Below are 26,098 nucleotides of genomic sequence, written 5' to 3' on the forward strand. Positions count from 1 at the left end.
GTAGAGTACATCCATTGATGGAGTACATCACGGAATCAGCGTCCATTCACACCAAGTCAGCATTCTCATACAATGCCCTCAAATAAGCACCCCAAAAAAGGAGAGGCAAAGTAAAACGCATGGCAGCACTGAACCCCTTTTCAATTCATAATATAAAATCACACCTCCCCTTCAATTGCAATTTCGTCTCTCTTTCTTCTTTCTTCTCTCTATCCTTTGGGGAAAAAAAGCTCCCCTTTTTCTTTTCTCTCCAACACCCCTTCCCTCCCTTTATCCCACCAGCCCTGGAACAGTCAAGCAAACAAACAAACGCAAAAAAGTAGGCCAGTCTCGATTTTGCAGATACTACATACATATAAAAGAACTATGAGAAACCGAGGAACAAGACAAAATAAGACATCAATTGCAGAATAGGAAGTATAGTCGTACAGGTAGGGGAAACAGGAAATCAATCTCACAAGGAAAAGGAGGCGCATAGAAAAAACCCCCAATTGCCCTGCCATCCATCCACAATCCCGCACCAAAACGCGAAACTATTACGGACTGCCATCTGGTACATCTGAAGAGAAATCGGTCTCCAGCCACCTAACGTATAGAATAGCCGAAGCGTATTTCTTTCCACTGATCTGTCGAAATCCACAAGCTTCATGTATCATGAAGTCACACGGTAGGGAATCGTATGTGGTTGAAACATCATCACAGGCAAAGAGGGTATGAGGCTCGGTTATGGGCAATTTCAAATAAAACATCCTTTGTCGACTAGGCGGGCCTTTTGCTTTCCGCCGCAACTTAAAACACACACAAGCCGCCAATGGTTCATACATGACCATACTTCTCAATATCGTTACGACTTTCTTTCAAGCCATCGGCGCGGTAGGCGAGGAAACGCTGCGCTCATGGGGTTATACCTCCCATGAGCGATATGGCCAACGGCGGCGGATGCTTCTTTGTCTGATGCCCCAATCATAAATCCTAACAATACCCATGACATGATGACAATAACTACCACATTCAGAAGATAGCAGACTTCTTTCGTTTCGGATCGGAAAAAAAACAAGAAAAGTAAATAGGTCAAAAGCCTCAATGCCACGGGTTCTGGTTGCCCATAAAACCTTCTTCCAGAGTCCGCTCTTCCAGGTTACGAATAAAGTCCCTGTTGCTTCGCTGACCACCCTGTTGAATCCGGCTTCCTCGTCGGCCGGCGCGCGCTGCCGCATCACCTAAGCCCTCACCAGTTGGAGGATAGTATGCCGGGCTGGGCTGGAGCCGGATGGGCTGGCTCGGGTCAAGGTGGCTCGCAACACGCTGCAGCGCTGGAGGGATGCCGCTTTGCTGTTGCTCCATGGTTGAAGCCCGTTGTCGGTTCGTCCTCATGCCGCCTTGCTGATACATGTTGGGCTGCGCCGAGTTCGGGTACTGCGATGACGGCAGCTGCTGAGGAGCCTGTTGCATGCCCATCTGGCCGTACTGAGCAGTCTGTGGTTGTCCGTATTGCGGGGGCACGTTTCCATGAGCAGCTCCGGGGTTATAGAGGCCACTGTTGGAGTACAGCGGAGCCGGCACATGGGCAGACTGCGGATACTGACCACCACCCATTGGAGACCCGTATCCACCCTGCGCCGGGTTGACCTGCGACTGCACTGCCTGCGCCTGAGCTTGGGCCTGGGCTTGTGCCTGCGCCTGGGCTTGTGCAGCTTGTGCCTGAGCCTGTGCGGCTCGCTGTTTGCTAAGGGCCTCTGCCTGCTGCTGTTGCTGAGTTCCGGGAGCTGGCGACCTATTAAGAGAGCTCGACTTGAGATTCATCGGCGGGACAAAAGGTCCTGTGTACTTTTGTTGCGTAATGAAGGGATGTAGCTTTGCTTGCTGTGGTGACCATCGCTCTAGAGGGTTAATGTTAAGAAGGCCCCTGACGAAATCGATGAAAGCAATGCGGTTGTTCATCTCTGTACGGGGGGTGATGACGGATCAGGTTAGCCATATTCAAGCAGATCTTAGTGCCAGGAATTCTTACCTCGATCAATCTCGCTCTGCTTCATATTCTTCCGAGGCATGGGATATGACTTGATAATCTCCGGGAGCGTGTTTGCCTGGAAATACTTCTTACTAGGCTGCTCCTTGGTGTTGTGCTCCCGCGAGTACTGCTCCATGCTCTTCATGTGGTATGTCCGCCTTCCAAACTCGTCTTGTCTCCTTTCAAAGAACTCGAGGCCCTGCTTGCCCATGTCAATCATCCAATTAGGAGGATTGCCAAGCATCTCCACGATTCGAGCAATCTGGTTGTACTCTGACGATCCGGGGAAGAGGGGCAGTCCCAAGAACAGCTCCACCACGATACAGCCCAGTGACCACATGTCAATTGCAGACGAGTAAGGCAAGCCCAGCAAGACCTCGGGTGAGCGATAGAATCTGGACTGGATATAGGTGTAGACGGTCTGGCGCTCGTCACAGGCGGATCCAAAATCAATGATTTTGATGATGGGACTCTCGAGATTCTTTAGCAGGATATTTTCCGGTTTCAGATCGCAATGGATCAGTCGAGCTTTGTTGAGCAGCGCCAGGCCATTGAGGAGCTGCTGGGCAAAGACACGGACCAGAGTGGTACTGAGGCCGCGGAACTGGTTTTGCTTGATGAGCTCATACAGGTTGACGCTGAGCAGTTCGAAGACGAGACACAGATGCTGGCGGTGGATAAATGTATCTTTGAGACGGAGAAGATGGTGGTCGTCGTTTTTGTCGAGTTTCGTATTGAGCTTGTTGAGGTGTAAAAGTCAGTACACAGGGCAAGCTATCAACAAGCCAATGAGGGGGGGGGCTCCGGTTTGGAAGACGTACCAGATCAAGCACAGAAACTTCCATCATACTCTGGTTAAAGTAAGCCGTGCGATTCTTGATGACCTTGACGGCAACAACCTCTTGCGTCTTGAGGTTCTGGCATTTGACGACCTGGCCAAAAGTACCCTGGCCCAGCACATCGAGAATGAGGTATCGATTCCTGCAGAAATTGGATGTGAGTCAGAGGGAGCAACGTCGCTGAGAGAAGGATTCAGTAATTGTAATGACGCACTTGTGGCCAGCTTCCTCGGAGCCCAGAATGTCATTCACGTAGAGGATATAATCGCTGTCCTCGTTGTCGTAGCCATCGTTCTTGGTGCCCTTGCTGGGCTTTGTTAGGACTCGGCGAGGGTTCCGCGACGACTCGTACTTGAAGCTCGGGTTGCAGATGCGATATGTGGCAGGCAGATGGGCCGTCAAAGCTTGGAGAGGCTAATGACACACATTGTAGCGATATATTAGACGACCAACTCATAGAGTGAAAGAGGGGGGAAAAAACTCACGCTGATGAAGCCTCCCTCGGGGTTTGCCCGCCTGAAGCGCGGCTGGCGCGTGTTCTTGGGCTGCAGCTCGCTGGGCGACTTGATCTTCTTCACCTCGGGCACCGTCCTCATGGCGGGCGGGTTCTGGCGGCGTGGGGCCTTTGCGTCGTTGAAGGCGCCGTCGAGCGCGGCAACGGCAGACGAGGGGTAGCCGTCGAGGGTGGTGTAGGAGGCAATGGGCGGCAGCTGGGGCGGGCCCTGGCCGCGAGCAGCGTAGTAGGGGCTCTGCGAGTAGTCGCCGGCGTTGGGCGGCGTGTGCTGCGACGGCGAGCTGGTGAAGTGCGGCTTGGACGAGGCGTAGGGCGACGTTGGCGACAGCGTGTCCATAGGCGAGTAGCGCTGGGCGGCGGACGAGGGCTGGCTCTGGCTGACGCTGCCGCTGTGGCTGTGGTGATGCTGGAGCGGCGGGGGTTGCTGTTGTTGATGCTGTTGTTGATGCTGTTGCTGCAGTTGCTGCTGCTGCTGCTGCTGCTGCTGGTCCTGCGGCGAGTAGAGCCCCGACGAGCGGGCGGTGCCCGACAGGTGCGATTGGTGGTGCGGCCTCATGGGGTACTTGATGCCGGCGTGGGCATCGTGGGCGTCGTGCATGGCGATGTCGCCGCTGGTGTCGCGCGCGAGGGGCGAGGGGACGGCGTGGAGGCTGCCGGAGCTATGGTGGGCGCTGGGCTGCAGCGGGTGCGGGAGCTGCGGCGGGAGCTGCGACGAGAGCTGAGGCTGCTGGAGATGCTGCTGCTGTTGGAGATGGTGATGCTGGCCTTGGTGTTGGCTCTGCTGGTACTGGTCGAAGCTGTAGGCCGACGCCGCTCGGCTCGACGACGACGACGCGGCAGCAACGGGCGGCACGGCAGAGGCAGAGGCGTGGCCGGCAGCCGAGATGGACAGCGGCGACGGATAGTCTCGCGATGGCTGGCCGTTGGCGGTGCGTCGTTGCTCTCGTTGCGAGTCGGGGAACCACTGCGGATTGTCCATGGCGGGTGGACTGGGCTGGGCTGGGCAGAAAGGGCCACGGCCAAGGAGGGGCGTCAGCGCGGGCTGCGAGCCTGTCCTGTGCTGTGCAGCGGCTTGAGGGAGAGAGACAGAGAGAGTCAGAAGGGCCCGGGGCAACGGGCTGCAAGAAGCCCAGCGACAGCAGCGCTATTATTGGCGGGCTCTTGTTTGTTTAATTTTTTTTTTCTCCCCTTGTCGTGTCTCTCTTGTTAAGTTTTCTTTCTTCTTTGGTGTACCTGCTTTCCTGAATGACAAAAGGCTTGCTCTCTCTCGTCTTTCGTTGGTTCCGGGAGCCGCTCGTCTGCGCTGCGCGGCACACAATTGGGCGCGCGCTGTGGAGGCCCGAAAGCAAAGCACGCAGCCAGCACGAGCTAGATAGTGTTGACCGGCGGACCCAGCTTTTTTTGGCGATTGAACCTGCTTCGATTCTTGCTTGATGCGGAGGCGGATGGACGCTGTGGAGATCGGTCTGGTCTGGTCTGGTATGCTGCCCGGCTGTCGTGCTCGATTTGCTAGTACTAGCAGCAATTGAGCACAGCGAGCACCTCAGTCCTAGGATTAGCGCGCCAGCATGTGCTTCGTCATGGCACCTCCTGCATAGCAACGCCCAGGACGAGGGATGGAGAAGGAAGCAGGAAGCAGAAGAAGAGTAAAAAAAAAAAAAAGAGGGCTGGGATGGCGCCGGAAATGCTTGACAGTCAATGGAAGGTTAATCGCATAATAACGTCTAGGCGGCTCTTGTGGCTGGCTCAAAAAAGGCCGAAGCCGACTCGAGCTGGTTTCGCGTGCACAGCGCTGAAGATTACAGCGGGCAGCGCTCTAGGCCTCTCGACTCCAGGTGCAGTCTAGCGTCTGACTGGGTGGTCGCTACGCTGCGTCAGTCCTAGCCCCGCCGTGGTAACAAAGTCGGCGCAGCCAGTCTGGGCGTGAGACGAGGGGGTGAAACTCTAGAGCAGCAGATCTCGGGGGCCCAAAGCCATGCTGCGTCAGTGATGCAGTGGGGGTTTGGACATTGATATCAAATCACTGGTGGCAACATAGACTACCACCTAGCGAGATGCCAATGACAGCATTTCAACTACATGCGCCTATTTACTGTGCAACACCCACTAACCTTGCTGCGATATGCAACCCATTTTGGCCGCAGTATACGAGCATCAGAATTGAACCATTACACCACATCCCCGTCAGAGACATCCGTTGTCCCAGACACTGGAACATCAACAAACCACAAACACGCACCCTGTGCTTCCCTCCATGGCCCACTAAAAGACGGCGAGCTGTCCACGTAATCTGGCCGCCATATCCAGGATCCCTACAGTCGACGATGCTTTGCTTGGCTGCTGCAAAGTTGAAACAGCACGATCAACGCATTGTGCTACCACTACCAACACCAATAGACGCAGTGCTTGTGCCATGGAGCTGTACATCCATCTATTCAAACCAGCATGAAAACAACAAAAGCAGGCCTTGTAGTATCTGTAACGTATTATCCGAACCAGCGTAAAGGTTTGCAGCTAAAAATGCTACAGTACATGCGCGTGCGGCCTATTCCGTCCGCAATAAACTCCACATCCACTCTTTGACGCCGTCTTCAGCGAGTCAGCATCGCCAATTGCTCCAGCCGCGTTGCCGCCCAGCAGCAGTCACAAAGAAATCACCAATAGATGTCAAATTATCGCATCCCCAAGGGAAAAGGAATCAAACGTATCAGCATAATGCCTCGTTGTATCAAATTCATTGGCCCTAAAGAGAGAGCCAAAAACAAGGAATTAAGCACCCGTGCTTTTTTTTTCTCCATAATGACAAACCACTTTCATGCTTCCGAATGGCTTTTGCATCCATGGTGGCGATTCTGGCTGCATACAGCTTGTGTATGCATGCGTAATGGATGATGGGAAAAGCTGTGCTCGTCATTCCGGGAAAGTAGGTCCACGCCTGTAGATAGACGCCCGTTCGGAAGCATGAAGGCGGTTTATCATTACGGACTGTCTTATTGCGATATCATCGGTATTACATGGCCTAGAAGCTCAATTTCTCTCATCATTACACTTCATGTTGAGTAAATGTACATGTACCTAAGCTCCCCATCACATGCAAAAAGGCCTAGCACCCGTTCAGCCCCGCCTCGTCAACCCTGAAGCGAGTGCTACACTTTGCGCAAGAGCAAAAGTGCCCTGTCGTCTGCCTCGTACGATCAACAGCTGTCCTCATGTATTCGCCCCGATATGCCATTTAGAAGACACCCAGCAATTGAGCTGAGCAAGACTCAGTAGAGCTTTTCAGACATTAATCAATGCATCATCATCTGCAGCCGACTAATACTACATACATTTTCTCGCCGGACCAAGAATTTTATGGGAAGAAGTTACATGTAACCAGCACCTCAGCTGCAGCTCAGCAAGGCAGCCAGCCCATATACCACAAATACACAACTGCTAAATGTTAATGATACTTAAAAATAGCAGTAGATTCAGTAGCATCAGCGCATCAGTGGCATCAGCGCATCAGTGGTATCAGCAGCATCAGTAGCATCAGGAGCAGCAGTAGCTAGAGTGTTGAATTAGTATAAACAACATCCTTATTTCTTTGTAATGCTCCGAGGCAAGCAGTCTGGCTACACTCATACCTAGGTACTCCGCCTTTTCACACAAAATATGCTCTTCTCATATAAACCAACCCTTTTGACACAATATGGTGATGCCATGCGAAATTCTTTCATATAGCGCAAGACAAGAGAAAATTCGTAATCATCATCATATGAGGGGAACAGGCGTTTTAAAACAACAAGCAATAAAAGGAGAGAGAGAGAGAGAGAATAGATGAAGAGAGAGAAATGGTATCTCCAAGAGTGGCGCTTATCAAGAAAGTAAAAATGAAAGTAAAAATCAAGATCAAAAATCATTCCAACTTTTCGTTTCTCTCGTGCATGAAATAAAAAGAAAATTACACGGCAAAGCGCCTGGAAGAGACAGCCCTTTGCAAATCACACTGGAAAAGAAAAGAAGAAGATGGCTGATACAGAATGAAAAAGAGCCGATATGATGGAAATGGCAGTAGATAAAAAGGGGAGTGGGGGAGAGGAGACGAGAGAGAGGATCAAGAAATCAACAAGAACCGGGGAGACAAGGAAAGGAGTATGTTACGTCAAATGGCAAAAAAGAAAATGAGTCCTTCCCAAACCATGACATTGTTCTTTTCTCAATCCTCCGCTCATATAGCTTGCGATCCATTCGCAGTTCAGTTCATACCCGGTGACTACGACTGATAGCCGCCGAAACCATTGTTGAAGTTTTGTCCCTGGTTCTGGTTCCACTGGCCGTTGGGACCCTGGTGCCCGCGACCATATCCTCCGGCACTCTGAGGGCCCCCATAACCCATGGGGGAGCCGCTGTATCCTGCAGGAGAGGCGGCTTGCGGGCCGCCAAAGTTGCCCTGCTGTCCGTTGTACTGAGCTACAATTGGAGTGTCATGTTAGTGTCCTGGTTCTTCAAGCCAGCAGGCATCATCACCACCGATGCTGAATCAGCTCAACTCACCTCCGTACTGCGGGTAGTAGGTAGGAGTACCAGGGAAGCCAGGCGCCTGAGAAGTCTGAGGGCTGTATGGCTGCTGCTGAGGGTCAAACGATTGAGAGTTGGGCGTCTTGTCCTTGCCCCACTAGATGACATTGTCAGCCACTCATATGTTAGGTCGTCACTTAATAGCAGTCTACTTACGCTGCACTTCAAGGGTCGGCCGTTGACATTGTATCCGTTCATCTGGCAGATGGCCATTGCCGCATTCTCATGCGTGTCCATCTTGATAAAGGCAAAGCCGCGGTCGGCCTGGAATCGCGACTCCACCACAAATCCAAAGTTTTGGAACAGAGGGACAACATCGGTGTGAGTCGTGTAAGGAGTGAGATTTCCCACGTAGCAGGTTGTCTGCCAGTTGGGCGTCTGCGCCAGGATCATTTCGTAACTAGCGATGCCGTGGGCAGGGAACTGGTGGTGGCCAAAGGGAGTAGTAGGCGTCATGCCCATAGCCTGCATCGCCTGCTGCTGAGCCATTGAAGGCTGGCCCTTTTGGTTGGCCCAGTTGCAGCGAATCGCCCTTGATCCGAGCCACTCTCCATCCATGGAGCTCAGGGCCTTTTCGGCGTCGGGCCGGTCACGGAAAGCGACAAAGCCATAGCCTCGAGACCTGCCCGTCTTCATGTCCCACATGACGCGAGCTTCCGAGACGGAGCCAAAGGCAGAAAAGGCCTGGTGGAGGATATCATCGTTGACCTCATTTGAAAGGTCGCCAACGAAGATGTGGAAATGGTTGGAGGTGTCCTCCTTGGTCGTGGTGTTGGACTGATAGGCCCAGTTGACTCGAATCTCCTGTTTTGACAAAGATGTGTGTCAGCGCCTAATAGCGTCGGAACCAAGAAAGTAGTCAGCTAGAATCATAAAGAGGAAACATACAGACTGATGAACCCTTCGTCCATTGAGAGTTGCCATGGCCCTATCGGCCGCACCAGGGTCATCGTACTCGACGAAGCCATAGTTGTAGCCTTTGGCCTACATCTCAGAACATGTCCTTGTCAGCAAATATCGCACACACGCAGTCTCTTGTCAGGAGCTAGGAAGAAAATAGCATACGTTCTTATCGGGGATGATCTTGACATTCTGGACATGTCCCGTGGTCTCGAATATCTGGCGCAGCACATCCTCAGTCACTCGCTGGTCCAGGCCGCCAACGTAGAGGGCCCGCTTGTTAGGCTCAGGCGCAGCTCGTCGGAAGCCCGTGGTGGGCGAGAGGATGCCACCGCCATCTACGCCAGAGCGGGGAGATGTGATGGCCGTCGGGATCGGGTTGTTGTTCTGCGGAATATGGAGAGGAGGCGGGGGGAGGTGAGTTGGGTTGCCTTGGCCGTTTTGGGCGGCAGAGGCGCCCACGGGCTGCGCAGCGGTCGAGACAGCGCCAGCGTCGGCCATTGTCGCGATTGGGAGGTTCTGCGTCGAGGATCGGGTCGAGCGCGCAGGCGGTGGTGGGAGATGGCGGCGCGCAGAGGGTGTTGCGGCCGTCGGTGGCGAAGAAGGTGGTGAGGAGAAGTCGGTAGAGAGGAGGGGTCTTAGGGGGGGGATGCAACGAAAGAGATTCCGACGACAAGCTCGCTAAAACACGGACGGCGAGAAATAAAAGACCAAACAAGCAGATGAGCTTCCAACGGGGCGTCGAAAGATGCTGGAAATGAACCGGGTCGGGTCGAGTCGAGTTGACAGACAGCTGTAGGTAGTTGGGAGATCAGGACCCTGGGAGAGCTTGCAGCGCTTTTGAGGAGGCTGAGGCGGGACACAAGAGGAACAAGACAGGGGAAGAGAAGAACCGGATGCCGAGTTGAGAAAAAGAAAGAAGAAGGAAACAACAGAACAGAAGAAAACGATACAAGGAAACGAGTCCCGCAAATCGAAACCAACCGCTCCGCTACTTTTGCACACACAGCGACTTGTCAGTTGGGAAAAGAGACGAGAAAAATTCCAGCCTGGGCTAGCTGGGCAAAAGGTGATGAGGTGAAGGTTTGTGCTGGACAAAGTGGAGGCCGGGCTTGGTGCTAACAATTTCGCCCGGTAGGCGAGGAGCGAAGCTACCCTGGATGTGTGGCGAGGCCGCAGCTTTTTCTCTGATCCACGGCCATGCTACGAGGCTACCAGTGCCACGGAAAGTTGGCGGTAAGAGGAGGAATTAGGAATTTTTTTCATATAATTAATTATAATTAATTTTTGTTTGCTATTGTTCCTGGCTTGATTGCGCAGGGGTTTTTGCATCATGGCTCATGAAGCTTAGCACTGATATGGCTTATAGCTAGACGCCTAGCGATTTGGGCATTGTGTAATTCAACAGGTATGTACTCGTCAGCCCAAGAACCATATTGCTCTAGACGGCATTGACTACAAGTACTTTATAACAACAGACTTGCACCCAGACTTGCACATCTCTCACTGCCAAGCAGGCACCTCTTATCAATCAACATCATTAGGCTCTGTCCGTTTATTGCCCCCAACGCAACAAATACGAGGCGGTGCCGTCTTGAGGCTCCTATGCGGCGCCACACCCGTTTCCGCGGCCAGTTTCAGGCAACTCCACAGCCGGACTCATGGAAGCCATTGTTATTTCGTAGGGCGAGTGCAATAGTTTTGAGGGTTTATCTTCCCTAATTGTGCGGAGTTAAAGGTGTGAGACATGCATATGTAAGTAGTATGTGACAAGGCTCCAGGCATATCATTCCTTTACGTATTGGTCCTACACGAATGCAGCTCGCCATTGGTTTTTCCCAAGGCCCAGCAGTATATGCCACAGCTAATGTAAGATTAACCCTGCAGTATTGATGCGTTGTTGCGGAGCTAAGCTCACTTTCAGCTGCTCGAAATAAAAGCCACCGTGATGGTAGTAGCAATAGACACAACTCCATCAACTGCTAATCCTCTATAGCATTAGCCAGCCGCTGCCCGCTACGGAAGATTTCCTCGAGACGAGATCTATTAGCCGTTTTTCAGTCAGCAATATGCGGGGGAAGCTGAGCCAATCCGCGTCCAAAACAGCCGCCTGAGCCACACGATCCTCAGCGGAATACGGGATCGGCTCAAGTGGTAGGCCTATCGCCCAGGACCCCGCGGAAAACGGCATATACAGCCGGTAGAGTATACTTGAGGGCACTCGCTTTAGTCTGCAAGAAGCGAGTACTGAGTACTTCTCCCGTGCACCTCAGCCACACTTCCACCCCAAATTCTACAGGGCTCTCCAGCGCTTGTACGGCCTCAAACCAGAAGCTTTTGGCGCAAGCCACAGCAAACTCTCGCCCCTTGTTGCGACTAGCAGCGATGCGGCCGTCAGCCCATCGACACGATTCCAGGGCAAACATCTCACTCTTATAAGTACTGCTGCATACCCGCGCTTGCACTCAACTTGACCTCTAGACGCTCCTGTTGCTGAGTATCTCCATCCTCGCTGCTTCACTGCCTGATTCGGCGCCCCAGCCCGTCCGATTGGCTGCTCCGTCTGCCGGCCCCAGCAAATCTCAGCCCAAGCGCCAGCGCCCTTCAGCCTCCGCGACCTTCTCTCCTGGCCCTCAGGCCTCGCTCACCAGACAACGAGCCGCAGCCCTTTGGCGCCCTGCTGGCGGATGCATATGCATGTGCCCGGCGCTCGCTGTTGATTCTAGGCCTCTCGCTGCTGTGTTCTCTGGCGTTGACGTAGACTGTTCCGCAGCATGGCGACGTCCAACTCAACCTCGGCAGCTCCCAAACAGGAACCGCTGGACGCCCTGCAGTCTCTCATCAACGATGTTGTAAGTCTCGCCTCTTGTTGTTGTTATCCTTTTCATCACCAGCTAATTAATCATTCTGCCGCCAAAGCTCGTGCAAACCGGAAAGGCTCTGCGGGCATCGCGCAAAGACTCTCGGGGGAATCTGACACACGTCCCCGGCCCTTCGCAGTCCAAGCTGCCAGAAACCATCCGCCTCTTTCACAGCGCGCTGGACGAGCTTGAAGTGGAAATTGTAAGCAATCCCTCGATACCTGTTCATTGACGCCCTCACACTCTCCCTTGTCTGAATATTCGCCTCTCTGTTGTTATAGTTACTCACCACTTACTCTCTTTGTTTGCCCCTACGGCTAGATTGAGGCAAAGTCAGTCTTGCTCAGAGATCTTAATGAGCTACAAGAGAGGAAGAAGAAACTTTTGCCTCAAACACAAACCACTCCCCAGCAGCCCATAACTATTGATATCCCATCCGAATCGCCCGAGCCCAAGGACGAGCCCATGGCCGACAGCATTGACGTGAAGCCCATGGCGCCATTTCCCAACATGAGCATCAACCTCTCAGAGGCCGACCACATGGACATCTCTGCCAAGGAGCCCAATGGCCAGCAACAGCAACCGCAACCACCACCGCCTGGCGGCATGAATGGACTGAGCGGAAAAGCCAGCCCGGCCTTCGCCTCTCGACTGCCTGCTGGAGACCACAAGCCGACTCTAGACATGCTGCCTGAAAACACCAGCACAAATCAGCCTCCTATAAAGGCAGAGCCTTCCGGTATGAACTTTACCAACATGGAATTCACCCTCGCACCACCGAGCAACGAGGCCTCTGGCCAGACGAATACGTCGTCCAAGGAGCCCTTCTTTGACCTAACTACTTTTGCTCCGGCTGATGGCGGTGACGAACTCTTGAATCTCAACAATCTCTTACCTGACCAGCCATCTGCCGGCAACAACAACAACAACAACAACAACAACAGTATCGCCAACAACAACAACCAGCCGTCAATCTCAGCCGCCGCCCATAGCATCTCAATCCCCAACGCCAACGCCGCCCCAAAGGTAGAAGAACAGAAATTCGACACCAACCTCAACACAGAGTTCTTTGGCCACGAGTCCGGAGCCGCTGACGGCATGGACTTTGACTTTAGCCTGGGCGGCTCGGGAGACGATACCTTTGACGACCTGATGAACAACCGCGACAGCAACTTTGAGCTTATGGATGCGGGCGGCGACTTTGACTCTGCCTTTTTTGGACTTGATAAGTCAGATGAGAGTGCTTCTTGAGACTTTCTGAGAGAAGAGTTTGCAGGGAAAGAGAGAGATTGTGAGAGAAGCGCTGGGCTTTGGATTTTTGATTTTTGATTTTTATTTTATTTTTCGTTTGGTATTTGACTGCAGTTTTATAATTGGGAGGATGGTTGGAGGAACAAGGTTTTCAAGTTTTTAATATCTCGGGCTCTCTATCTATATTCTTGATCGGGAACACAAAACGAACAGCGGTCACCGGTGTCTTTTGGGCAAATCTGGATGGGAAATTGGGAAGGGGGTTGGAATCAGGAATTATCATTCAAAAGACTGTATATATACCTATCTATCTATACCCGTTGCTTGCTTTTTCAAATAATTATCTCGTTACGCTTTTCACCTTTCGATTCATGATATCTTGACTGTACATATTACTTATTATATGTCTCTCCGGTTTTAACTTGAGAAATACCCCAAGTGATTATTTGATAAGGCACATGTAGCCGTGTTGCACAGGCCTCGGAACTCCTGCCAAAAAGAAAAAAAAAAAACAATTTGTCTCATTCATCACAGCATTCTTCATCCATCCTGTTATCATACAAAAGAAAAAGGAAAGAGAATTAATTAGCTCCAAATATATGGAGCATAAAGAATGGAAAATGCCTGGAAGCATTTCATGCACGAAAAAGCTAAAACTAGTATGAATGAAAGAAAACAGAGATATACTCTCTTTTTTTCTTTGATGTGGAATTGAAACCAACTTCCCCGTAGGTAGATGATATAGCGGAAGAAGAACAAGTCAGTCCAACCCAAACCACAACACGCTGACAATACCCTCCCCCAGTATCGAGGCCATTATTTTTCTTCATATTCAGAATAGTAGTGAACCTCCTGAAAGACAAAGAAAGAGCACCTTAAACTTCAACAAATGCGCCCCGTATTAGTCACAAGCTCATTCTAAGCTGTAATGTGTGTGTATGTGTGCGCCAGGGACATGAAAAGAAGGTCAAAGGAAAAAAAAAAAAGGATATGTAAGTGCGACTAATTTGGTATAATAAAGAGTAATAATCGAGTCATAAATTCGTCATGTAAGATTACGAAAGGAAGAGGGTATTTATCGTACGACAAAAGAAAGACAGAAAATGAAATGATGAGCGAAAGTAGAGTAGGCAGGTAAGAAGCTCTCGCGGAAGAGCTTCAAACCCAGCGTTATGACGACGGAGGATTGACCACGACGGTTGCCAACGCGCGCGCCTCCATCGTTTTCCTCTTGGTCAGCAGACTCTTGAATGCGCCGAGAAATAGCACCAGAGACTCTTCGTCGGGCGCGCAGAAGCGGTACGTCTTCTCCTCGGTGATGATTTGGAGGCAGTGTGTCTTGCTCTTGTTGACGGGGTCGATCTCGACGACATTGACAACGTCGGCCACTTCGACAATGGCCCGTGCCGCATATTCGGATTCGTCCTTGTACAGCACGAGTTGTCGCGCGCGCAGCACTCCCCACATGCTTTTCCACTGGCGCACGCCGCGTTTGGTTCGCTGCATCCAGAGTGAGCCCTGCCAGATGACCCGTTCAGACTCCTGCTCAGCCGTCACGGCGCTTATTTGACTCGCCGAGCGGGCTGACGTTTCTGGTCGCTGGCCTGGCAGGACGGCCTGTCGAGGCCTCGTGTCTGTATCCGTCGTTGCTTCGGGGATCGGTTTGACGGCGAGGTTCTCAAAGGATACGCCGTGGCTTCGTGGAACCTCGCTGTCGGAAAAGTCAGAGTACGAGAGCATTTCGTTGCCAGACAGGCCAGACGATTCCAGCGTGAAGGAAATGCGACGGTGACTTCCCATGAATTTGGGCGCAGAAGCATCAAAGGGCGTCAGGTTTTCGGGTGAGCTCGAAAGAGCATTGTCGATGTGATTTCCCCAGCTTTCGAGAGCCGGCGCAGTTGGCGACATGCCATGCGATCCAGGGCTGCCAAAGTACATTTCGTCCTCCTCTTCGTCAAGCCTGGCGACCTTGCGGATCAGGTCAACCCATTCTTGCGCATCCTGTGGCGTGGGGGCCGCAAAATGAAAGTTTCTCGATGCGGAAAACAGTCCAAACAGATTCTTGCGCTTGTGCTTTGGGTCCTTGAGAATGGCGACGGCAGACAGTTCTGACAGGTAAATGTGGTGTCGGAGCTTGGCTTCCTTGGCGTCCTTGTATAAAGAGACGCCATTTGGTCGTAGAACAAGGTAAATGGTCTTCCAGTTCTATGGACAACACAACGCGTTAGCACAGGGAGAAAAAAAAAAGGCGAATATTGTTCTGCGACGCGCAGCGTACCTTTGTCTTTTGGGTGCGCTTCTGGACACACCCGCTCTTGATGACACGATCAATCTCGAAGCAGCCGTTCTGGTTCACGGGAGCGACCGACGTATCCAGGGGTAAGCGACTGCGTCGGTTGGGCGCATTGTTTTCGCAGGAGCTGCGCGCGGTGAAAGCGACCTCCTGTGGTCGTGCTGCTCCCTGTTGAGGGGCAGCCATGCTTGGCAAGGATGTGGTTGCGCTCGCGAATCAAGCAGGCTTGGAGATTGTTGGTGGTAGTTGGCTCGAGGCTGGACGATGCGTCTCGATGGGAGTTCGGTTGGTGGAGCTGAGGGGGGGCTGTGGGAATGTCGATCGAGGCGAGAAGCGCGCTGTCGTCGGGGTAAACAGACGATGTATATAAAGTCGGCTCTAGCGTTTATTTAGAAAGAGGCAGCTGATGGCGAGGCGAGGCACCCAAGGCCAGAGAATAGAAATGGAAGAAGGTGGCCTCAGCCAGACCGGCCACGATGTCGAGTTTCAAGTCGGGTGATGTGCTGGCGTCTCGAGAGGCCGTATTCGTACCTGGCTGCGGTAGCGCTGAGCTGGCTGCAACGAGGACGCCTGGAGGACGCCTAGAGGACGCCTAGAGGCAAGGCTGACAGCAACAAGCAGGAGAAGCGATGATGGTTATCCCTTGCTCCAGGTACGGGCGCGTGGGCGAGAGATAAATCATGCTTTGGCCCCAGAAGTGAAAAGGGCGAGAGAACAATGCGCTGCAGGAGCTGTTTGCGGTTTCAGCTTCAAAGGCTGGATGGTGAATGAGTCGCCTTGCTGCATTGGCTGGGCCGAACGCAGAAAGCGCAGGGATGCGGCGTGCGGTGATTGGCTGCAGCGCCAGCAGAGATCGGCCAGCGTTTAAGGGGACGATGAAACAGAAACAGGGAAACGGGCTGCTTGTATGTCTTGTATGTACAGTATGCAGCTACTACTACTTGTAAGTCTTGCAAGTATGCGGGTTTCCAAGTTGTCCCGGCGGTTAGATGATGCTTGCTCCACGACTTGAGCTGGGCCGGTGGGACGGATGGTGAGGCCGATCAGCAACGCCACAAGGTGGCCAAGATGTCGCGGCGTTTTGACGTCACAAGGCTGGGCTTAGCAGCGACGTCGTAATCAATCGGTCGCACTCGCAATTGTAGCTGCGCCCCGGTGGCTGCTCTGACGGGCTTGCGCTCGCTGCAAATACGCGCCGTGGGCTCTCTTTTCTGTCCAACGGGCTCTCTGTTATGCCTGCTCCTGAGTTGACAACTGGTGCTAACAAATGCTAGCAATAGTGCTACCGATAGGGCCAACAGTTCTGAGACGCCCAGCGCCGATCCCCGTTAGGCGCGATATGCAACTTGAAGTGTTTGGCCGTGTCAATGCTCCTCTAGCCTGTCCAGGTTGTTCCTGAAGCGAGCGCTAGAATGCGCTATGGGCGCATGAATCGTCTCGGTAGATGCTTGGGCGGGCAATTACCGACAGGGGGTGAAATGAGCAGCAGAGCTACCCGGCAAAGCCATTTTTCGGGCTGTTGAGCGCTGGAGCCGGAGAAGAATCGAAGCAGCAAGAACAGAATGAATCAGCTCGAGTTCTGTTTTTTTTTTTGTTAGAATTGAATTGTTAATTGTAAAGAGAGAAAAGAGATAGATGGTAGAATTAGGCAGAAATTGAGACTTGTACGCAGCGAAAAAGGAACAGACGCCTAATACCCAACGTCTGTCGCCTATTTTTGCTTACCTGAGTAGCGACCTGCAATCTGTTAGCCCAGCAGCAAAAAAATTCTCGCCACCAGTGCTTGTTGTGCGCCGCTGTAGAATTCTGGTGAATACTCGCCATAAATCTCGTATTTGCTTGATGCCAAAATCGCAAGACGACGACTACGAAACCAGCTGTGGAATTATTTGAGAAGACGCAGCCTGCAGTCTCTTCAACATCCAGAGAGGAAGCCAGCGACGGACGAACAGGCTGAGTCAGAACAAGAAGGCAGCCATCGACACCGGACCACCACTCTGTACTGTCTCTAGTCACTCAGATCTATCATATAAAGAAAAGAGCTTGCCATGGCTGCATGCTCGCGCTGTAAGGCGCCGGATGCAAAGTTTGAGCTGCGAAATGTTGCGACTTGCGAGTGAGTCACCGCTGCAGATATACGTGTCTCACAATAGACGTCTTATTCCGAGTTATCGGTATTTTGGTACTGACTTTACACCTTAGGAACTGCTTCAGGGAATATGTAGACTCCAAGGTCATCAAGAGATTCACCGTGCTCCAGCGAGAGACCAGGGCGTCTTCAAAGCCTGAGCCCAGGAGATACGTTGCCGGCCTTTCCTTTGGGCCCTCTTCAACCGCTCTCACTCAGATTCTCGATAAGACTGCACAATATCAGGCCTCAAGGAAGGGATCATCACCTTTTGAACCCCTCGTGGTCCATATTGACACAGACCTCTCTCACCCCGCCGATGCACTTGATACCCCTGCCCAGAAGCTTCTTGCGAGATACCGCGAAAAGTTCCCGCATGTCTCATTGGAGTGTGTTCACTTGAGCAAAGTTCTTAGCGTCAAGACAATTGACTGGACTACGACACCGATGCCCGGAGATGGAAGCGACGTTGAGCGGTTACAGCAGTTCTTCTCGTTGCTGCCTTCAGTGACTTCACGCGCTGACAGTCTGAGGCTGTTTATCCGCCATCTTCTTCTTCACGTGGCCATGGAAAGGTCCTATTCCGCCTTGCTATTTGGCCACAGCACCACTGCCTTGGCCAGCCTGACCCTGTCCGAGGTTGCCAACGGCAGAGGCTTTGCGGTTCCTTGGCAGATTAGCGACGGGTTGTTTGCAGTCTGCACCTACCACCGGACCGCAGATCCGGCGGGCGCCGGAAAACCAAGCCAAGAAGGTCCCAAGATTCAGTTCCCCATATATTACCCCTTACGAGAGATTCTTAAAAACGAAGTCGTCACCTATCTCAGCACCATGCCCTCTGTCCAAGATCTTATTCCTGTGGACAAGACATCGTCAAGCGTCGTTTCTCACAAGGATCAAAGCATCGAAGAAGTCATGGCCCGGTATTTCGACGGTGTGGAGGGCCCCTACGCGGGCATAGTGACCAATGTCGTTCGCACTGCAGGCAAACTGGACCGGCTTGAAACATCGCAGTACTGCCGTTTATGCGGCATAACCCTGGACGAGGAGGGTGATTCCACCTGGGCCGGCGAGTTGGGAGACGACCCTGCAGATAGCTCCGTGACACTCAATAAGGGGAAGCTCTGTTACGGATGCAAGCGTTCTATGGGAGGATAGAGAGGAAAATAAAAAAAAAAAAGAGGGAGAAAAAAAGAAAAAAAAAGGGAACAGAGAAAACATTAAGCGAATATTCATTATAGCAGCGCCATTGCGCTCAGATCTATTCATGAGACTACCAACTCCAGTGCAAAAAATCATGCCGCCATGAGCTTTTCCCCAATTCTCCATGCCTGATGCCACCCTCCTCTTCCAAATTTGGCACATATCCTGAAATATACCCGTGATCTATTAACCAGAGACGTCACCCCCAAAGATGTAACAACTTATACTGATAATGTACGCGATGAAATCAAGCCTGCTTTAAATGACAGGGTCGACAAAGTGGGGGGTTCAACCCCCGAAATTTTTGTAACGCAAGCTCTCGAGCTTTATAGGCGCCCTTCCTCATACCCTAGCATGGGCAGGACGCGGTGCTCAACCTTTCTGACGAGCTTGGCGGTTTGTTCGGCCAAGGAGAGAGTCAAGATGGTGTGGGGGAGAATTCGGGCCAGGTGAGGGATGAAGCCCTTGTAGATGGCAAAGATTCCTTCGGTTCGGATCGTCTTTCCGAGGCAGTCGAAGATGCCGCTGTAGAGGTTGCCGTGCTGGTTGTACAGACGAGACATGATGGTATCTGCGTCGGCCGTGTTAGCCGGCAAGACTTGAAAATCGCCAAGGGGGAATACTAATACATACCAGGGGGGTGCATGAAGCAGCACACAACGAAGCCGCTGACAGCGCTGCTGCTGAGATGCAGAGCTGGGCCCTCCTCCATGCCGGCGTGCTTGACCAGCTGTCTCTTTGCTAGGAAATACGTGGGCAGCTGGACCGAAGAGCCGCAGCCCGTTCGAACCATGGCCGCCGTGATGCCGCGGTACAGGCCCAAGAAGCCCTCGCCACGATAGATTTGTCTCAGTCCATCCCAGGCATTCCGGTAGTTGTGCTGCGTGCCCACGGGCCGCACGGGCGAGAAGCTCTGCAGACGGGTCTTGACGAGGAAGAAGGGACTGCCAGCAGCCGCACCGAGGATGCCGGACGAGGCGCCGGCGAAGACGTTGATGCCCAGGTTCTGCGCGTTCTCGTTCTTGAGGAACAGCGTGGCGAGCGACTTGCGTATGGGCTCGTAGAAGCCGAGGCGGCAGCCGTTGAGCAGCACCTGGTAGACGTAGGCGGCGCCCAGACCGCGGTAGATGCCCTTGATGCCCTCGTTCTTGACGATGACGCTGATGCCGTGGATGGGGCCGCGATAGTACTGCGGCTGGGCGCCTTTGGTTTGCAGCTCGCCCTGCAGCTGCTGTCGGATCTTGAGCACCTCGGCCGGGTGGGTGACTGTGACGGCTCCGCAAGCTGCCAGAGCGCCTGCGGCGAAACCGCTGTTCGCATCAGAGTCGTGTTAGCGAAAGGACGACGAATTGCGAGGACCCAACCCCAGAATGTCCGGCGCAACCCGGAAACCGGCGAGGCATTCGAATGTGCGCGCGGGCTCAAACTTACCCTACGGTGGTCGACATGACCTTTTCTCTCTCGCCTCCCGCGCAGCTGTTGGAAATATATCAAGACGAACTGGCGAAAGGCTTTTCGTTTTTTGGTTTCGCGTTACAAGAAGCGGGAGGGTCGATGGCGGGATGATGACGGGAAGCCGACTTGCGATTTCAATTCTGGCGAAAGCGAAACCACAGCAAAAAGACCCGATGACGGCGCCACAGTCGGTCGGCTAGCAATGGCAACAACTTTTTTTTTGGATAGTTAATGGGGAAGCCCCAACGACTAGCAGCAGGTGGACACGAAACAAATCTGCTAAAAAGGGTCGTTCTAAGCTTTGGATCTTATATTCGGCTCTCTCTCTCTCCACGGGTTGAGCTTATGCGCGCCAAAAAGGGAACCAGGGAAAAACAGGGTCCTCCACCAAGGCCGAACAACGGAGATTCGGAAGTTCTGGGTCTGGGTGATTAAGTTTGGCGCCAAGCTGGTTGGCTAATTGGGAGCGAATCTAACGTCAGGGACCAATTGACGGGATCAGAAAAAAGTAAGCTGACGGCTTGGTAAACGTGGAGGAGGATTCGTGTGGCATGCAGGATTGCGGGAACGTCATCTGTATCATGTATGTGCCTGCGATGAGAGGACAGGGCATCTACTTTACGAGTATGTATTAGGCTGTGGATTGGGCGAGATAGGAGATTGACTCTTTTCTTTTTACGTTTTCTCCGTGCTTGCAGCATATTGAGCGGTTGTAGCAATGATTGATAATGAGTTGTTTGCAATCTTATAGCAAAGTTTGCCATTTGCCTATTACGGTGCGACTATACTTTGAGCCACCACAAGTTCAAGCCACGCTCGTCGGTCCAACCGGCGACGTGCCATTACGAGTAGATAGTTACTGACTAGAGCTTGAATCTAATCTGCGGAGTCTCCATGGCGAAGAAGAGAAGCTTGTCACTTATGTTGGTCGTGAGAGATTATCCAATCATCCCCGAAATGGATGCAGGTATGCACAAGTACACGAGGCCGCGCGAAACGGATCCTGGACCGGGACCCCAGGATGGCGGAACGCCGAATCGGCCAGCCGCGCATCGGCCCTTCCCACCGCTGTAACTTTTGCCGCGATTATTCAGCCCTGGTCCTGAGTTTGTGAGTAATTCAGAAGACCAAATCGTGGGGGGTGCTGTTGATTGAGTCTTGAATCTTGATAAGGTTTGTCGAATTTGATATTGTCGCAAGTTCGTGTTTACTTGTTGCTTGCTATTGTTTCAGCTCTTGATTGCAGTTTTGTGTGTAATTGGATCTAAAGACTGTTGCGCCGACGAAAGCCGGACGGCTAGCGAGGGAAGCATTCTGCGGCTAGTCGGTAAATTTGCACATGTGGGATAGAGAAAGCGAGAGGGACTGGGCACGCTTGGAATTTCTACAAGACTAGGAGCAGTGAAGCTGCCTGCGTTGTAGGCGATTGTGTTGTTGTGGGTTATAAGAGTCTGTTGAGAGACCTGCCATCGGCGACTTTTCAGTGTAGAGTGTGCCTGGATTTTCAGCTCGCTCACTAGCGCGTATCTTGCCGTATTGGTGCTCGCCAAGATGAATCTCTATTAGTATGGGGTACAAGTGATTGAGATTGAGATGGTAAATGAAATGAATATCTGATCGGGAACCGTTACCAGGCGCCATGCCAGATTTCTGTAAAAGATGCCCTAAAAGGTGAATTACTTGCATTTTAGGTTACATGTAGTAGTTGAACTTTGGCTGGTTAGGTACCTAGCTCTAAGCATCTAGAAGCTAGGTATTTTAGGAATAAGTCAATGTCTAGAACCCCAAGTTCTTTATTCAACACACCAGTTGTAGCTCAGCAAGGCGGCCAGTCTACATACCGAGGCCCATTGCACAGCAGACAAGAGTTGGTAGAACAAAGGCTGGCGCCTATGGACAGACTGACGAGCTACGACGGACTAACAGGGAAGACAACGAACGAAGGATTGACGTTTTTGCACGCAACGGAAAAGGAAATTGTGAATGGTTAATTTTGATGACTAGTTGGACGTTTTATATTCAACGGAAAAATGAGATTACAAATAATTGGTTTTGATGATTACCTTAGGTTTGATGATGGTGACCATCATATTTTCGGCGGAGGGGATGTTGGGCGACGCCCTGACATCTCCAGATGTCGGAGGAAGGAGATCCCAACAGGGATATGTAGCTGACTGCCCTCAGAGATTATTGTCTAGAGAAATCAAGCCTTTTGATCCCAAGTTCACGCCTCTGACGTCCATGTCGTGGAGATTGCGTGTAGGGATCTGGCCATCCTCCTTGCTCCGACATTGTCCCGCGATACATGTAGGCATACACAGCTGCTAAATAGTACATTTAAAAGCAGCAGTAGCAGCACCTTGTATGCTTCACCGATGCCTACTATTCAAGACACAATCTTTTGTCAAATCATGCACAGCATCACTGCTCGGGCTTCTTGTACATGTGCCTTCCAGTTTGAACAACTGTAGGGAGATTTAAGTGTGATAAGATTTCGATTGCAGTATCAATCAACTGCAAGTCGGAGCCTACAGGGGGTTATGTGAGTTGCTAAATCGGCTATGAAAGTATGGGGTCGATACCATACCTGGAGTTCCCATAAGGGCTACTGCGAATGGCAGTCTCTCCTCTTGGCCACTGACTCTCGAATGATATGGAACCTCGGCAACTATGGATCATCAATATCTGCTCGGGTTTTTTTCGTAACACGACGTCTTACTTGGGATAGCGAGGACTGGTGACTTTGTGACGGGTCCGAGAGCCAAGGCGTTTATGCCACCCTGAGGCGGCCTCCGGAATCTGGAGCTCAGTTAGACCTTGTTTTTTTTTTATCTTCCTCAACCAATGCTGAATGGGAAGCTTCTTACTCTGGGAATTCGTCTCTATATCTTGGTTCTGCACTCTCAATCGGCATAATCACGATGGCATTTGTGTTCTCATTTGCTCGAACTGCCTGTTGGAACCACTCACGGTATGTGTTGATCCTCTTGAAACCCTCGTCTCTTTGTTTTTGAGTAATGGCTTTTCCAGCGGACCTAGATTGCCATAATACAGGAGTTAGAAATAAATAGGAAAAACGTGACAGTGGGGAAAAAGGATGGAAGTGAGTTGACTGCAAATTGTAAATCTTACCAGATCCGCTCATTCTGAAGCGTTGTGTATGGCGCTCGCCCAAACAAATCCTCATGGCGAAGGCGAAACTTCTCGCTGTTCTGGTATACATCAAACGCCAAAACTTCAGTAGCCTAGCGGGATTCTTAGATGCGTGTAATTGAAGTAAGAGTAATGAGCTACATACGGGATTGATAAACTGTTGTAATGTAGTCGCAACTTTAGTTGGCGGCGACGCACTCCAGCATTTTTCAAATGATATGTCTACAAGATTAACGTTTAGCTTAGCAGCCGCCCTTTGCGCAAATGACTTTGCTTCACTAGCTTGCTTTGCATCTATTATTTTCCAGTAGTCAGTTGGCCAGATGATGGAGGAAAATTGCTGTGTGCACATTAGCCTGGTGGCAACGTTGTATCGTATGCAGGGAGAATAGGGAGAATATACTTCAGGGGCTTTCTCGAACTCATCGAATGCCAGCCATTCAGCGGCAAATTCTCTACAGTGTCCAAGGTCTCTTGCTAGGAATCCAGGGATATCCCAGGATCTATAGTGGTTAGCCTGACGCCAACCGTTTTGTGTAACTGCTCTGCTTACTGGACATATGGTTCGATTCCCTTCGTAGAGATGGCTCCAATGCTGGGACGGAAGCCGAAGCAGCCACACCAGTGGGCGGGACGGGTGATGCTGCCCCACGCTATAGATGGAATATGTCAGATACATGTAAATATACCGAGCCGTCATCTGATTTGCCAGCACCAAGCGCCGGTATGAGACAACTTACTGTCGGTGCCTAGGGCAATATCCAGGCAGTCATAGGCTACGATGGCCGCGGCACTGCCTGAGCTGCTCCCCCCTGGCGACTGGTATCCATCTGCCCTAGGATTCCACGGGGCCTGATAGTCGGTATACTCCATAGGCTCTTCCCAGTTCCCAAAGGAGTTCAGCTTCGTTTTGCCAACTACAACCACTCCACTATTCACCAACTTCTGAACGCAGTCGGCACTTTCTTCTTTCGGAGGGAAAGTATTATAAAAGGCACGATTGCCAACAGACGTCTTAATTCCCTTCAGGTCAATGTTATCCTTGATCAAGACGCGCAGTCCTCCTAGAGGAGAAGCATGGCCATAGCTCTTGATACGCGACGGTATGGCAAAGCTGAGGTCCTGGCCATCTTGACTGGTTACCCGAAATGGCTCCAGCGCACTCGACGGGCTAAAAGAATAAAATGTATCAGCGCGTAATCACCGCGAGTGGCAAAATCTATCCATAATCCATACCCTGTCTGTGGTTTCAGCGTAACCATACAGCTTGCATATGAATCCTCGACCAGCTTCCACACTTCTCTAAGCTCTTGATCCACAATCACATGGGGCCCCGGGGAGTAATCTGTCGACGAGACGAATATATATTCCTTCATGCCATTTTCCTCAAGAACTTTAATCTCCTCTTTTGATACGCAGGATTTGCGAGGTACAATAAATACAACAACGGCGAGAAATTCCTGGCTGAATACATCGTCGAGCATGTATTCAGCTAGATGCTTACTTATGAATGGGTCGAGGCCATCTTCATGTTGCGGGATCTTGAACACAGTCGCTAATCTCATTTCCCCAGATTTCATCTTCGGTAGCGCCAAGTCCTTTGAAAAGATGACGTGTTAGCTCATCTTGCGACGATTGAGATAGCAATACGAGTCATGTTACCTTTTCTGAAGGTGGTGCTATATACCTCTTTCCAGACACCGTAAAGATATAGCCTTCTGAGCCAAGGCTTGTATCAAGCGGTGCAGCATCTGGAATTGAATCGATCATCTTTCTGGGAGAAGCTGGGCCACTGGACAGAGACGCGTGACGCTTCCGCCGTGGCCAGGGAAGAAGGCATTTTGTCATCTTGGATAGGTGGCGTTTCAAACCAGGATCTTGAATGTTTAGCCGCCCAGAAGGCTGAAAGTCGGGCAGAAGAGCAGCCATATATTGAAAGCAGCTATCGTCAAAAAAGAGATGGAATGCTTTGTCGAGTATTGAATTGCTCGTACGGGGGCCTATTCGCCCTCTAATCTATTTTTACATTCCAGCGAAGAGACCTATTTGCTGATAGTAGTATCTATTTAGGTAGGATGCCAATTGTTTGCAACAATGCGCAAAGCGTTGCGACGACACCTTGCCTAAACTAAAATTAGCGAATCAATAATCAAGACAAACACGCCTAGTTACATTGGCGTTCAAGTTGTTGGTTACGCGCCGTATGGTTTGGTTGCACCAACATAGTATGTTGAATCGTTGATTTATCGCGATGAACGCGCGTGATATACCAGTAATGGCCTCTGGTATTTAATAAAGGAAGGAGGAGAATTCTTTCGCCCCGGGGTTTTCCTTTTCTCCCGCAAGGAATTTAATTGTTTGTGAAAGGAGCAGGCCTGCTGACCGGCAATGCTTCAAAGACCACTAATCAGACGACGCGCTGTTATCTTTGGGTGTTTATTGAGGTCCGTGAGGGTGTGGTGGTGCAAGACGGAGGTTGGCACCACGTTGATGATTTAAGGCGCTTGGGGCGGCCGTTGGGGGCATAAATATATAGGTGTATTATATACTGCAGGTATATAGCTTGGCCAATTAGGCCGGCTTGGATACATGTATGACGAGCCTGTTCACTTGCATGCCTAGGTATACTGATGATGGCAACCTACGTGCCATGCATTATCCGATGAGGAAACAAGCTACTGACCGTAGCCGACTCCGTAGTTTTCTCCCAATGATGTTGGGGGCATGTAGGGGGTCGATGCTCGATGTGGCCTCGTCTTTTATAAAACGGGAATTCGCTGTTTGTACCATCTCCAGAAATGTCAGAATGTTCATTTGACCTTGATCGCTTCCCTGGCAATGGCAATGGACAGAAAACAACAGACCGAGGGCGAAGTTGGCGCGGACCATGGGACAATTGAGTCCTCCATGTATTACCTCGAACGAGCGCA

At 51.5% G+C, this 26,098-nt stretch overlaps 8 protein-coding genes across 8 annotated transcripts; 3 read left to right on the forward strand and 5 right to left on the reverse strand.

The window, feature by feature from the left end:
• Positions 1 to 1,080: 1,080 nt before the first annotated feature.
• Positions 1,081 to 4,343, reverse strand: TGAM01_v205714 (hypothetical protein; the record flags this gene model as incomplete). Its single annotated transcript, XM_018800999.1, has 5 exons — positions 1,081 to 1,943; positions 2,012 to 2,750; positions 2,833 to 2,992; positions 3,065 to 3,264; positions 3,336 to 4,343. The coding sequence occupies 5 exons, from the start codon at positions 4,341 to 4,343 to the stop codon at positions 1,081 to 1,083; spliced, it is 2,970 nt and encodes a 989-aa protein (XP_018665831.1).
• A 1,345-nt stretch (positions 4,344 to 5,688) lies between these two features.
• TGAM01_v205715 (hypothetical protein) lies at positions 5,689 to 6,111 on the forward strand (the record flags this gene model as incomplete). Its single annotated transcript, XM_024549692.1, has 2 exons — positions 5,689 to 5,842; positions 5,894 to 6,111. The coding sequence occupies 2 exons, from the start codon at positions 5,689 to 5,691 to the stop codon at positions 6,109 to 6,111; spliced, it is 372 nt and encodes a 123-aa protein (XP_024405550.1).
• A 1,508-nt stretch (positions 6,112 to 7,619) lies between these two features.
• TGAM01_v205716 (hypothetical protein) lies at positions 7,620 to 9,325 on the reverse strand (the record flags this gene model as incomplete). Its single annotated transcript, XM_018800998.1, has 5 exons — positions 7,620 to 7,816; positions 7,901 to 8,021; positions 8,081 to 8,728; positions 8,813 to 8,908; positions 8,990 to 9,325. 5 exons carry the CDS (start codon positions 9,323 to 9,325, stop codon positions 7,620 to 7,622), a joined length of 1,398 nt encoding a protein of 465 aa, XP_018665830.1.
• Positions 9,326 to 11,598: 2,273 nt separating this feature from the next.
• TGAM01_v205717 (hypothetical protein) lies at positions 11,599 to 12,936 on the forward strand (the record flags this gene model as incomplete). Its single annotated transcript, XM_018800997.1, has 3 exons — positions 11,599 to 11,676; positions 11,744 to 11,887; positions 12,007 to 12,936. The coding sequence occupies 3 exons, from the start codon at positions 11,599 to 11,601 to the stop codon at positions 12,934 to 12,936; spliced, it is 1,152 nt and encodes a 383-aa protein (XP_018665829.1).
• A 1,170-nt stretch (positions 12,937 to 14,106) lies between these two features.
• TGAM01_v205718 (hypothetical protein) lies at positions 14,107 to 15,415 on the reverse strand (the record flags this gene model as incomplete). Its single annotated transcript, XM_018800996.1, has 2 exons — positions 14,107 to 15,141; positions 15,215 to 15,415. The coding sequence occupies 2 exons, from the start codon at positions 15,413 to 15,415 to the stop codon at positions 14,107 to 14,109; spliced, it is 1,236 nt and encodes a 411-aa protein (XP_018665828.1).
• A 1,862-nt stretch (positions 15,416 to 17,277) lies between these two features.
• On the forward strand, positions 17,278 to 18,515 carry TGAM01_v205719 (hypothetical protein; the record flags this gene model as incomplete). Its single annotated transcript, XM_018800995.1, has 2 exons — positions 17,278 to 17,345; positions 17,432 to 18,515. 2 exons carry the CDS (start codon positions 17,278 to 17,280, stop codon positions 18,513 to 18,515), a joined length of 1,152 nt encoding a protein of 383 aa, XP_018665827.1.
• A 371-nt stretch (positions 18,516 to 18,886) lies between these two features.
• On the reverse strand, positions 18,887 to 20,008 carry TGAM01_v205720 (solute carrier family 25, member 46; the record flags this gene model as incomplete). The annotated part of the gene is made up of 3 exons (XM_018800994.1): positions 18,887 to 19,131; positions 19,194 to 19,870; positions 19,992 to 20,008. 3 exons carry the CDS (start codon positions 20,006 to 20,008, stop codon positions 18,887 to 18,889), a joined length of 939 nt encoding a protein of 312 aa, XP_018665826.1.
• A 2,428-nt stretch (positions 20,009 to 22,436) lies between these two features.
• On the reverse strand, positions 22,437 to 24,748 carry TGAM01_v205721 (glutamyl-tRNA(Gln) amidotransferase; the record flags this gene model as incomplete). The annotated part of the gene is made up of 10 exons (XM_024549693.1): positions 22,437 to 22,543; positions 22,603 to 22,683; positions 22,735 to 22,814; positions 22,883 to 23,050; positions 23,148 to 23,260; positions 23,314 to 23,508; positions 23,572 to 23,671; positions 23,722 to 23,821; positions 23,909 to 24,339; positions 24,405 to 24,748. The coding sequence occupies 10 exons, from the start codon at positions 24,746 to 24,748 to the stop codon at positions 22,437 to 22,439; spliced, it is 1,719 nt and encodes a 572-aa protein (XP_024405551.1).
• Positions 24,749 to 26,098: the final 1,350 nt, after the last annotated feature.

This window comes from Trichoderma gamsii (genome assembly GCF_001481775.2).
Source record: "Trichoderma gamsii strain T6085 chromosome Unknown Scaffold_18.2, whole genome shotgun sequence".
In the NCBI taxonomy this organism is placed as follows: domain Eukaryota; kingdom Fungi; phylum Ascomycota; class Sordariomycetes; order Hypocreales; family Hypocreaceae; genus Trichoderma; species Trichoderma gamsii.